The sequence below is a fragment of the Nomascus leucogenys genome, chromosome 10 (genome assembly GCF_006542625.1).
Source record: "Nomascus leucogenys isolate Asia chromosome 10, Asia_NLE_v1, whole genome shotgun sequence".
Taxonomy (NCBI): Eukaryota; Metazoa; Chordata; class Mammalia; order Primates; family Hylobatidae; genus Nomascus; species Nomascus leucogenys.
In genome coordinates, this window is record NC_044390.1 from 63,792,974 (window position 1) to 63,805,302 (window position 12,329).

A 12,329-nucleotide genomic window follows, 5' to 3' on the forward strand; every position below is an offset into this window, starting at 1 on the left:
CAGCAGGAGGCACCGGAAGTAGAGCTGCCCCTAGTTGCGGAAGTGCCCCGCCTAGCTTGCTCAAGTCCTCTCTTCTCTTTCTCCCTCCGGAAACGTGAGTAGCTAATCGAAAGTTCTGGATATTGAAACTGGTGGGAATATGGGGAACGCTTTCTATGTACTAGGCATTTCCTAGGGAGATCGTTTTTTCCTGCTTGATTCCCAGGTTTTGAGTCTCTCCAAGCCCAAATTTAAGGACTAATCATTCCTCCTAGAGATTAGGAAGCCCACTTTCCCAAACATATCATCCACTTTTCTTGCTGCATCTTAAAACACAATTGAGAAGAGACAACTACGCTCCCATTTTACAGACAGAGCCATTGGGAAATTGAAAATCAAAGCCGTTCAAGTCGCCCTCAGGAAACAGGGATTTACTGCGGCACCGCCCAGCTGTCCCAGGGACTAAGGCATATCGTTCCCGCTAGTTTCTAGATACCTAGAGACCTAGACAATTTTTCTAGCTCGGACAGGCGAACTCCCAGGGGAGAGCCAGAGGGGGTAGGGGTGGGGAGGGAGGAGGGAGGGTCGAATCTAATCCCCCAAGTGCCCCATGGTATTCGACACCTTGGCTTTCTCATGGAGCTCTGGCCTTTAAGTCCTTTATCCCAAGGTCCCTTTAAATACTTTGTCCCTTACCTGAGTCCCTCCCAGGGCAGGTAATGGCAAGTTCCGCCCACCTGCCAGAAACCGGGATCAGGCCTGGTTACCGGGAGTGGGGCGCCCCTCCTCCTTATCCCCTCCCCTCTTCCCTGTCCCCCTTCACAGCTGGCTGTAGCTGGCCAAGGAGGTCTCGATTAAAGAGGAAGGGGCAGTGCTCACATTTCTGGGCAGGTAAGTGAATGTCCCTGGAGGAAGAGCCTGGCTTGGGGACCCAGGCATCCTGGCTCCCCGCCCCTCCGAGACCCAGAAGTTTGGGGCTCCTAGGTCCAGGAGTCCAGGACCCCTGCCCACTTAGGTCCCTAGACCCAATAATATAACTAATCCCCTGCCTCTGCCTCTCTCGTAATCTTTGTTGTCTGTGGGTGGATGTGACAATGAGCACAGAAAGAGGCACAAGTGGAAATTACCAGGAAGGGAAGACTCCAAATCACCAGTGGACATGTTTATAAGCATCTGTGTCAGGTGCTGTAGACACAGTGGGGAAGAAAAGATAAGCTGCCTGCTCCTTGCTCTCTTCTCTGGCGGACACTGCCTTCACTGAAATCCTGGCTCTCACACTTGCACACTGTGTGACCTTCGGCAAGCTATATTACCTCTCTGTGCCTCAGTTTCCTGTTCTCTATATTGGGGATAATAACAGGACTCCTGGTCGGACGCAGTGGCTCACACCTGTAATCCCAGCACTTTGGGAGGCCGAGGTGGGTGGATCACTTGAGCTCAGGAGTTTGAGACCAGCCTGGCCAACATGGTGAAACCCCATCTCTGCTAAAAATATAAAAATTAGCCGGGCATGGTGGTGCACGCCTGTAATCTCAACTACCCGGGAGGCTGAGTCAGGAGAATCGCTTGAACCCAGGGGCAGAGGTCACAGTGAGCTGAGATAGCGCCACTGCACTCCAGCCTGGGTGACAGAGTAAGACTCTATCTAAAAAAAAAAAAAAAAAGGACTCCTGTGAAAAGTTTTGTTTTGTTTTTGACATGGAATCTCGCTCTGTCACCCAGGCTGGAGTGCAGTGGCACAATCTCAGCTCACTGCAACCTCTGCCTCCCAGTACAAGTGATTCTTCTGGCTCAGCCTCCCAAGTAGTTGGGATTACAGGCGCCCACCACCACGCCCAGCTAATTTTTGTATGACTCCTGTGAAAAGTAAAATGAGTTGAGGCCGGGCACAGTGGCTCACGCCTGTAATCCCAGCACGAGCACTTTGGGAGGCTGAGGTGGGGGGATCACTTGAGGTCAGGAGTTCAAGACCAGCCTGGCCAACATGGTGAAACTCCATCTCTGCTAAAAATATGAAAATTCACGCCTGTAATCCCAGCACGAGCACTTTGGGAGGCTGAGGTGGGGGGATCACTTGAGGTCAGGAGTTCAAGACCAGCCTGGCCAACATGGTGAAACTCCATCTCTGCTAAAAATATGAAAATTCACTTTGGGAGGCTGAGGCGGGCGGATCACGAGGTCAGGAGATCAAGACCATCCTGACTAACACAGTGAAACCCCATCTCTACTAAAAATACAAAAAAATTAGCCAGGCGTGCTGGCGGGCACCTGTAGTCCCAGCTACTCGGGAGGCTGAGGCAGGAGAATGGCACGAACCCGGGGGTTGGAGTGTGCAGTGAGCAGAGATTGCACCACTGCACTCCAGCCTGGGTGACAGAGCGAGACTCTGTCTCAAAAAAAAAAGAAAATTAGCCAGGTGTGGTGGCACATGCCTGTAATCCCAGCTACTTGGTAGGCTGAGGCACGAGAATCGCTTGAACCCAGGACACAGAGGTTGCAGTGAGCTGAGATTGTGCCACTGCACTCCAGCCTGGCTGACAGAGCGAGACTCCATGTCAAAAAAAAAACAGTAGGCTGGGCGCAGTGGCTCACTCCTGTAATCCCAGCACTTTGGGAGGCCAAGGCGGGTGGATCATGAGGTCAGGAGATCGAGACCATCCTGGCTAACACAGTGAAACCCCGTCTCTACTAAAAATACAAAAAAAATTAGCTGGGCGCACTGGCGGGTGCCTGTAGTCCCAGCTACTTGGGAGGCTGAGGGAGGAGAATGGCGTGAACCCAGGAGGCGGAGCTTGCAGTGAGCCTAGATAGCACCACTGCACTCCAGCCTGGGTGACAGAGCAAGACTCCACCTAAAAACAAAAACAAAAACAAAAACAAACAAAAAAACCAAAAAAAAGTAAAATGAGTTTATATAGGTAAACAGTATCTGGCACAGAATACAGGCTGCGTAAGTGTCTGCTATTATTACCATTCATGGACCACAGAGGCCAGTCAGAGAGGCACTGCCTCATTACCCAGGGACTAAGGCCCTTGTCAGCTGTAACAAACCTGGTTCTAGGCATCTGGAAAATATGAGGGGCCACCCCTCTCTGCTGCTGCTATACATGGGATTAACCACCTGCCTGGATACTTCACCCAGTGGGGAGACAGACCAAGGTGAGTGTTTGGGGGAAGTGGTATCCAGACACTTGGCGCTGGCCTCCCCCTGACTCAGGAATGTCTCTAGTCCCTCCTCTTCCAGGATTCCAGGACCCAGCCCCTTCCTCCTTCAGACCCAGGAGTCTGGATTCCCAACCCCTGCTCCTTCCTCCAGGACCCCACTGCTTTCCATCCCCCTATGACTCCAGCCCTAGGGACCCTCCATTTTTCTGTCCCTCATGTCTTTGGGTCCAGAAGTCTTCCTGGGTCCCCCAGAGGCCCAGAGCTTCCTGAGTAGCCATAACCGGATTCCAAGAGCCAACCACTGGGACCTGGAGCTGCTCACACCAGGGAACCTGGAACGGGAGTGTCGAGAAGAGAGGTGTTCCTGGGAAGAGGCCAGGGAGTGTTTTGAGGACAACACCCTCACGGTGAGGGCCTTGAGACCCTGGAGTTTTGGGCCCTGTCTCTTCTCTATACCTGTGGGGAGGTTGCAGGGGGAGGTTCTGGCCTTCAGCTCCCTCCTCCTTGGTGTCTCAGAAATCAGGATGGGCTAGTTTGGGGGTGTGAACCTCCCAGCTGAATTCCCCTTCTTTTCCACTCCTCCCCCGTCAAGGAGCGCTTTTGGGAGAGCTACATCTACAATGGCAAAGGAGGTGAGTGAGGGGCTGAAGCCATCTTGTTCTGTGCAGCTAAGGGAGTCCCTTCCCAGGGAGGCCAAACCAACGTCCTCCCCTCCAAATTAGGTACAAGAATCGTCTGCCCCCCAATTCTGTGCTCTCTGAAGCTGGCTGCTAAAGGAGTTCCCTCCCTTAAGACCCCAGCTTGCCTGAGGAGCCCCCCACACCTTATTATTATTTTATTTTTAAATATTTATTTTTGCTTTTTATTTTTTTTCAGACAGTCTCGCTCTGTTGCCCAGGCTGGAGTGCAATGGTGCGATCTCGGCTCACTGCAAGCTCCGCCTCCTGGGTTCACGCTAGTCTCCTGCCACAGCCTCCCTAGTAGCTGGGACTACAGGCGCCCGCCACCACGCCCAGCTAATTTTTTGTATTTTTAGTAGAGACAGGGTTTCACTGTGTTAGCCAGGATGGTGTTGATCTCCTGACCTCATGATCCACCCTCCTCGGCCTCCCAAAGTGCTGGGATTACAGGCGTGAGCCACCGCGCCTGGCCTTTAATTATTTATTTTTGAGGCAGGGTCTCACTCTGTCACCCAGGCTGGAGTGCTGTGATACAATCTTGGCTCACTGCAGCCTCAACCTCCCAGGCTCAAGCGATCTTCCCACATCAGCCTCCTGAGTAATTGGGACTCCAGGAACGCACTACCATGGTAATTTTTGTAGTTTTTGTACAGACGGGGTCTCGCTATGTGGCCCAGGCTGGTCTTGAATGCCTGGCCTCAAGCAATCCTTCTGCTTCAGTGTCCCAAACTGCTGAGACTATAGGTGCCAGGCCCCACCACATCTTATTGGATGCAGGTCCTGTGTCCCTAGGAAGGGAAAAGTATCAGTGGAGGGAAAGGTTAGAGCTGTGGGGCCCGTCAGGCCTTAGGCTCAGAGGGGCAGGCCAACCTGAACCCTTCCCTGGTGTCCAGAGTAAGTGGAAAGACCAGCCCCTTCGGCAGCTTGATTGCTGGGGACACAGCCCTCTAGTAACACGACCAAGGGAGGAAGCCTGCCCATCCTCACCTGCCCGTTTTGCCCCCAACAACCCCTCTTCTGAGTTTCAAGGCCCCATCTTGTTGCCAGCCTTGTTGCTAAGGGGGGCTGCTCCTTAGCAACGGGGCCTGGCCAGGCCAGACCAGAGGAAGCCTGAAGCAGTACCTGGCTGATTTCCCCTCCCCCACAGCCCTATCCCAGCAGCTGCCTGGTTGCTAAGGAGGCCTTCTCCCTAGCAACCACACCTAGCCAGGCTCCAGGACCCAAGGCCTTCTGCCCACTGGAGGATCCCCCTCCGGGCCCCCGATGCCCCACCCCCTTGTGGCCCGGTTGCTAGGGGTAGATGCACCTTAGCAACAGGCCCTAGGTCTGGGCTGGAGTCTCACATTGGAGCCTGGTTGCTAGGGGAGGTAACTCTTTCCTGACAGGCCTAGAGGCTCCTTGAATCTACCTGAAGGTGCCCAAATCAGGAGGACCTGCCTTCTGAAGCTGCACTTGTGCCTTTTGCTAAAGGGGCTCAAAAGTCTGGGGGTTTACTGCGGTCAGATGTGGTGGCTCATGCCTGTAATCTCAGCACTTTGGGAGGCCAAGGCAGGCGGATCACCTGAGGTCAGGAGTTAGAGATCAGCCTGGCCAACGTGGTGAAACCCCATCTCTACTAAAAATACAAAAATTAACCGGGCATGGTAGCGCGCGCCTATAATCCCAGCTATTTGGGAGCCTGAGGCAGGAGAATCGCTTGAACCTGGGAAGCAGAGGTTGCCGTGAGCCGAGATCACACCACTGTGCTCCAGCCTGGGCAACAGAGTGTCTCCAAAAAAAAAGAAATAGGGTCACTTTGTCGCCCAGGCTGGAGTGCAGTGGCACAATCACGACTCACTGCAGCCTCGACCTCCTAGGCTCAAGTGATCCTCCCACCTAAGCCTCCTGAGTAGCTGCGATTACAGGCATGCACCACCACGCCCAGATACTTAAAAACATTTTTTTTGTAGAGATGGGGGTCTCACTGTGCTCAGTGTGTTGTCTATGCTGCTCTCGACCTCCTAGGCTCCAGTGATCCTCCTGCCTTGGCCTCCAAAGTGCTGGGATTACAAGTGTGAGCCACCAAGCCCGGCCATTTTTTTTTTTTCTTTTAGAGACAGGGTCCAGTCACCCTAGGCTGGAGTATAGTGGAGTGATCCTGGCTCACTGTAGCCTTGACCTCCTTGGGTCAAGTGACCCTTCTTCCTCAGCCTCCCAAGTAGCTGGGACTACAGGTACCTGTAGCACCACACCCAGCTATTAAAAACATTTTTTTCCAGCCGGGTGAGGTGGCTCATGCCTGTAATCCCAGCACTTTGGGAGGCCAAGGTGGGCAGATCACGAGGTCAAGAGATCGAGACCATCCTGGCCAATGTAGTGAAACCCCATCTCTACTAAAAATATAAAAATTAGCTGGATGTGGTGGCGCACACCTGTAGTCCCAGCTACTTGGGAGGCTGAGGCAGGAGAATCGCTTTAACCTGGGAGGCAGAGGTTGCAGTGAGCCGAGATTGCGCCACTGCACGCCAGCCTGGCAACAGAGCAAGACTCCGTCTCAAAACAGAACAAAACAAAAAAAACAACATTTTTTCCCCAGGCTCAGTGGTGGCTCATGCCTGTAATCCCAGAACTTTCGGAGGTAGAGATTGGTGGATTGCTTGAGCCTAGGAGTTTGAGACCAACCTGGGCAAAAAATACAAAAAATTACAAAAACACAAAAATTAGCCAGGCATGGTGGCACACATTTGTGGTCCCAGCTACTCAGGAGGCAGAGGTGGGAGGATCACCTGAGCCCTGGAGGCCAAGTGGCAGTGAGCTGCAATTGCGCCACTGCACTCCATGCAGTCAGACCCTGTCTCAAAAAAAAAAAAAAAAGAATTTTTTTTCCCTCTTGCCCAGGCTGGGCTCAAGTGATCTTCCTTCCTTAGCCTCCCAAAGTTCTGAAATTACAGGTGTGAGCCACTGTGCCTAGCTACAATGAATAATTTTAAAAGCGTATTCCAAGTAGTACATATGACATCCTTTTTTTTTTTTTTTTTTTTTGAAGGGGACAGAGTCTCTCTCTGTCATCCAGGCTGGAGGGCAATGCCACAATCTCCCTGGCTCAAGTGATCCTCCTGCCTCATCCTTCGAGTAGCTGGGACCACAGGCAAGCACCACCAAGCCTGGTTAATTTTTTTTTTTTTTTTTTGAGACGGAGTCTCGCCCAGGCTGGAGTGCAGTGGCGCGATCTCGGCTCACTGCAAGCTCCGCCTGCTGGGTTCACGCCATTCTCCTGCCTCAGCCTCTCCGAGTAGCTGGGACTACAGGCGCCCGCCACCACGCCCGGCTAATTTTTTGTATTTTTAGTAGAGACGGGGTTTCACCGTGGTCTCGATCTCCTGACCTCGTGATCCGCTCGCCTCGGCCTCCCAAAGTGCTGGGATTACAAGTGTGAGCCACCGTGCCCGGCCTTTTTTTTTTTTTCTTTTTTTTTGAGACAGAGTTTCGCTCTTGTTGCCCAGGCTGGAGTGCAATAGTGCAACCTCAACTCACTAAAACATCAGCTTCCTGGGTTCAAGCAATTCTCCTGTGTCAGCCTCCCAGGTAACTGGGATTATAGGCACATACCACTATGCCTGGCTAATTTTTTTGTATTTTTAGTAGAGACAGGGTTTCACCATGTTGGCCAGGCTGGTCTTGAGCTCCTGACCTCAAGTGATCCATGTGCCTCGGCCTCCCAAGTGCTGGGATTACAGGCGTGAGCCACTGCATCCAGCCTAATCTCGTTAAGTTTTTACAGTGGGGTAGGGGTTATGGTTCCCATTTTACAGAACCGGCAGTGGAGAGTCAGAGAAAGGAATGAGGTGAATTGCTTGAGGTCACAGGGCTAGGAAGGGACCCCAGCTCTGCCTGCTTCCGGGTCCGTTCTCTTCCCTCAGTGGGAAGGAATTTTGACGTTGGGGTGGGTGGCAGTCCCCCAGACAGTGTCTCCCCTTCCCTGCTTCCCTGCAGGGCGTGGACGAGTGGATGTGGCAGGCCTGGCTGTGGGGCTGACATGTGGCATCCTGCTCATTGTCCTGGCCGGCCTGGGAGCCTTTTGGTATCTGCGCTGGCGACGTCGCCAAGGCCAGCAGGCCTGTCCCCAAGAGTAAGGGGGCTTCAGCGAGGAGGGGGTGGTGGTGGAGAGCAGGGGAGGGAGGAAGCATTGACCTAAAGGGATGTGCTAAGGATTGGGGGCAGGCGGGCACTGATAAAAACCTAAGGACACAGTCATTTGGAGAGTGAGTCTGTGAGCTGGCTTGTATCTGGTTTTGGCGTCTGTCTGTCGCTCTTGTCTGTCTGGATCCTCAGTACCTGGCCCGCAGTAGCTCTGACCACTTTTGCTGCCAGCCTCTCTTTGCGGTACTGGGATTACCAGTATCCGTGGGATTACCACTCTGGATACTGTATCTGGTGAGGCTGCGACGGTGCAGCCTGTGGTGTCTGGGTGTCTGCGGTATGTCAGTTTCAGTGGTGACAGGTGCAGCACCTGAGTGGGTGTGGGAAATTGGTGAGGAGTGCATCTATGTTGTGTTTCTGTCTATATGGATGGGCTGAGTTCTGTCTGTTTGGTGTGTGTTGGCCTGCCTCTCTGCAGGGCTGTCTTTTTTTTTTATTTTTGAGACGGAGTTTCACTCTCATTGCCCAGGCTGGAGTGCAATGGCATGATCTTGGCTCACTGCAACCTCTGCCTCCCGGGTTCAAGTGATTCTCCTGCCTCAGCCTCCAGAGTAGCTGGGATTATAGGCGCACTCCACCACGCCCGGCTAATTTTGTATTTTTAGTAGAGATGGGTTTCTCCATGTTGGTCAGGCTGGTTTCGAACTCCTGACCTCAGGTGATCTGCCCACCTTGGCCTCCCAAAGTGCTGGGATTACAGGTGTGAGCCACCACGCCTGGCCCCTTTTTTTTTTTTTTTTTTTTTTTAAAAAAAGACAAAGTCTCACTCTGTTGCCCGGGCTGGAGTGCAGTGGCCTGTTCGCAGCTCACTGCAGCCTCAATTTCCTAGACTCAAGAAATCCTCCCACCTCAGCCTCCTGAGGAACTAGAGCTACAGGTGTGCGCCATGCACCCGGCAGGGCTGTCTTTTTCTCTATTGCTCTGCCTGTATCTGGTGCACATGAGTGTGTCTGAATAAGAGTGTGTCTCTGTGGTTGCTGATTTCTGTGTCTGCCTGTCTGTGTGCAGCTGCCTGTCATTTGAGGCGCTTTTCTGTGTGTAAGGCTAGGCTGAAGGTGACCCTCCTATTCTGAAGTCCACCTCTCTTCCAGCTCTGTCCCAGTGTCACCCTGAGTTTCCGTCTCCTAGATCCCCTCTCTTCCTCCCTAGTCTAGGTATCCTGTAAGTTGCCTCCGCTAACCGTACCTTTGCTGTCCCCAGGGCCGGGTTCATAAGCCCTCTGAGTCCTTTGAGCCCTCTGGTCCCACCGACGCCCCTGCCTCCACCCCCACCCCCACCCCCAGGCCTCCCCACCTATGAGCAGGCGCTGGCAGCCTCTGGGGTACACGACGCACCTCCACCCCCCTACGCCAGGTATGGGGCGTGGCTTCTGCCCGGGGGCGGGGCGCAGAGGGGTGGGCACGTTGGAGGAGTAACCTGGGCTCAGGGGCGGGACTTGGAATTTGGGCCTTCTTACCTAGGGCGGGGCTTGGAGTGCGGGGGCGGGGCCCCATGCAATGGTCTAGAGGCGGGGCCCCATGCAATGGTCTAGGGGCGTGGCCCAGCGTTGTATGTGTGGAGCCGTATAGGAGGGTGGGGCCTGTGCCCAGAGGGTCCTGGATTGGCTGAGAAGCCAAGGGCGGTCGGAGTGGTCCTGGTTGAGGTGGGGGAGAAAAACAGCCAGATCTTTGACTCCCTAGTGTGCCTTTCCTCTTGCAGCCTCAGGAGGCCTTACTGAAGAGCTGCTTTCGAGACCCGGCTCTCCGAACCGTGCCCCTGATGCATACCGGATTCCGGAAGCCCCTAGGCCTCGTAGACGCCGAATCTGGACTTGGAGGGGGGGATGGTGGGAGTAGGGATCATCCGGCCCGAGGCCTGCCCTGGCACACGCGTTTCCGCCGCGTATGGATATACACATGTTCTCGGCAACGTGTTCCCGTGTCCTGGCCCCTCGCGGGCCCCCACACTCTCCTGACCGTGAGGGCACTGGTCAATTCTGCCCCCGTGGTGGGCAGACGCGCGGGGAAATTCGGACCCAGGAGCCCAGCCCCGGCTGTGCCATCTTGTGTATGGGCAGATATGACCTGACAGCCCCCTCCAGTGCCACAGGGTACGCACACGCAGAGCCCCGCCTGTGCACACGCGTGTCTTCGTGCACTCCCCGTGCGGTACAGGGGCACTTCGTAACCCAGGGAAAGGGCGGGGGGCATATTTGCAAGCGTGCTCGGTGCGGGCAGGCTCGCATTGCACCCAGGGAGCTGGAGTTGAGCTGTTCCCCTAAATAAAAACCCTTCGGAAAGGAGACCAAAAAAGCAGAAATAATGCAAAAAAAAATAATAATAATGAAATGAACCGCGATCCCGGGCGCATCGGAACTGGTTTTCTGTGCAAACGCGCCCTACACCCCCAGGCCCTGCTTGCGCTCAGTCTCTCTCTCACTCTCCCTTTTTTTTTTTTTTTTTTTTTTTTTTGCATTTGCACGGGATTGTGGGAGGAAGCGGAGCGCAGCCAGACACCCCGCCGCCCGCCCCCCCTTCCCCTCCCCCCTCCCCCAGCCGCCTTGTGCAAAGATGGCTGCACCGTGAGCGCAGAGGAGGAGGAGGCGGCGGCGGCGGCGGCGAGAGAGCGAGCACCCAGCGCCTGCACCCACCCCGGGGCCGCCCGGGACGCCCCCTCCCGCGCGCGCGCCCCCCCTTTTCTCTCGCAAGCGCCGGGGCAAAGGCGGAGACAGCGGGGTCCCTCCTCCCCCCCTTCCCTCCTCTAGGGGGAACCCCCCTTCCCCCTTCCTTGGCTCAGCGACTGCACCCCCTCCCTTGCCCGCCCCTCCGCCCCTGCCCCCTCCCTCCCCCGCCCGGGGCCTTCCCGGGCCTTCGGCGGCTGCAAAGAAAAAAAGAGAGAGAGAAAAGGGGGCAAAAAAAAGCAGCAGCGGAGGGAGCGGCGGCGGAGGAGAGCGCGCGCGCGCCCCCTCCCTCCCTCCCTCCCCCTCCCCCTCCCCCCAATTTCCACCGCGGCCAATTCATGGACAGGAACTACCCCAGCGCCGGCTTCGGGGACCCGCTCGGCGCCGGGGCGGGATGGAGTTACGAGAGGTCAGCGAAAGCTAGGTAAGGAGCTGAGGGTGGCCTGGAGAAGGGGGCCAAGGGGTGGGAGCCCAGCCGGGCCGGGCCGGGCCCGCCCGGCGACGCGTGCATCGCAAACTCCCCTCCGGCTTGCAAGGGAGCGGCCTTCCTCGGTTTGTAACAACGCCGCCGCCCCAGTTTGCAAATTGCAAACTCCGCCAAAGCCAGCTCCGGCATGCAAAGGGAGAATTGCAGCGGGAAAATGGGGGTGCAAAACAATTTCGGACGGGAAGGCCTTGGGAAGGTGGGAGGGACTGGCGAAGCAAGGCCTGGACTTCCCCCCATCCTTGGATTCCCGGCTTGGTGACCCCTCCCCCCGCGCCCCAGGCACTGCTCTTGCAAAGGTGGGAAGAAGAGAAGAATTAGAACGCAGATTGGGGGGCGCGAACCCCCTCTCAGGTCCTATTGTTCCGGGACTGTGCGAGGCCGCGCCACTAGGCGCCCCCCCAAGAATTCCGCGCGCAGAGTGGGCACGGGGCCCCGCCCCCTTCCTAAGCTGGGGTTCTGTGTGTGTAGTGGGGGGGTCCGGCATCTGGGACACGCCCCCTTTAATGCCCCCACCCCCAAAGGCAGAGAATCCTAGTTGATCGCAAGGAGTGGAGCGTTTGCCCTCTTGAGTCTGGCCACGGACTGGGGCCGTTGCATGGGAAGAGTCGGATGTTTCCCGGGTGTGTGTTTGTGTGTCTGAGCGTGGGCCCTGTGCGTGCGTGGCTGGCAGCGTGTTCACCTGTGAATCTGCCCCTTTCCTGCTGCTTCTTCACCTATCCTGCCTTCACCTTCACCTGCCCTCACACTTCACCTATCCCCGAGCACCTCCCCCCCCAACACACCTGGATTTCCCAGCAGGGCATAACCCCAAGTGTGTCAGGATTTTCCGTGTGGGATTCCTCCGTCTATATCTTTTCTTCCCCACGGGTGAGTTGAATACCCGTTTGCACACATACCTGGCATTGCACGGGCCCATGCATTTGAACCTCAACCCCCGGGGATGGTCGGTGTTCTTGTTCACACTTGTACCTGGTACTTTCCCCGGATCTTATTCCCTCTTCTCTCCGCCCCCCAAACCGTTGCCGCTTGGGAACCGATCTGCCTCCCGCTCCCAACTTGTTTTGCACCACCCCATGAAGTTCAGGGCCTATGTGTTCCCGTGTGTCTACGGAAGAGGAGGCGTCCATGTGGACCTCTGGCGTTGGCCCCATGGCCTGTGTCGCCGGGACGGGGGCTGGGG

At 55.6% G+C, this 12,329-nt stretch overlaps 2 protein-coding genes across 4 annotated transcripts in view; both read left to right on the forward strand.

The window, feature by feature from the left end:
- Positions 1–52: 52 nt before the first annotated feature.
- PRRG2 (proline rich and Gla domain 2) lies at positions 53–10,340 on the forward strand. Of its 3 annotated transcripts, none has more exons than XM_030821890.1 (7): positions 53–94; positions 3,041–3,138; positions 3,376–3,551; positions 3,737–3,776; positions 7,797–7,932; positions 9,204–9,356; positions 9,702–10,314. In XM_030821890.1, exons 2-7 carry the CDS (start codon positions 3,054–3,056, stop codon positions 9,718–9,720), a joined length of 609 nt encoding a protein of 202 aa, XP_030677750.1. In that variant the 5' UTR covers positions 53–94; positions 3,041–3,053; the 3' UTR covers positions 9,721–10,314. The 3 variants fall into 3 exon arrangements, with proteins under 3 accessions (XP_030677750.1, XP_030677751.1, XP_030677749.1); XM_030821891.1 differs by lacking the exon at positions 53–94 and adding an exon at positions 705–870 and having other exon boundaries at positions 3,209–3,551; positions 9,702–10,340; XM_030821889.1 differs by lacking the exon at positions 53–94 and adding an exon at positions 705–870 and having other exon boundaries at positions 9,702–10,340.
- A 190-nt stretch (positions 10,341–10,530) lies between these two features.
- Positions 10,531–12,329, forward strand: part of PRR12 (proline rich 12) — a 36,334-nt gene continuing 34,535 nt past the window's right edge. The window contains exon 1 of the mRNA XM_030821057.1: positions 10,531–11,086. Coding sequence (XP_030676917.1) covers positions 11,001–11,086 — 86 coding nt within the window. The 5' untranslated portion in view covers positions 10,531–11,000. The remainder of the gene's footprint in view (positions 11,087–12,329) is intronic.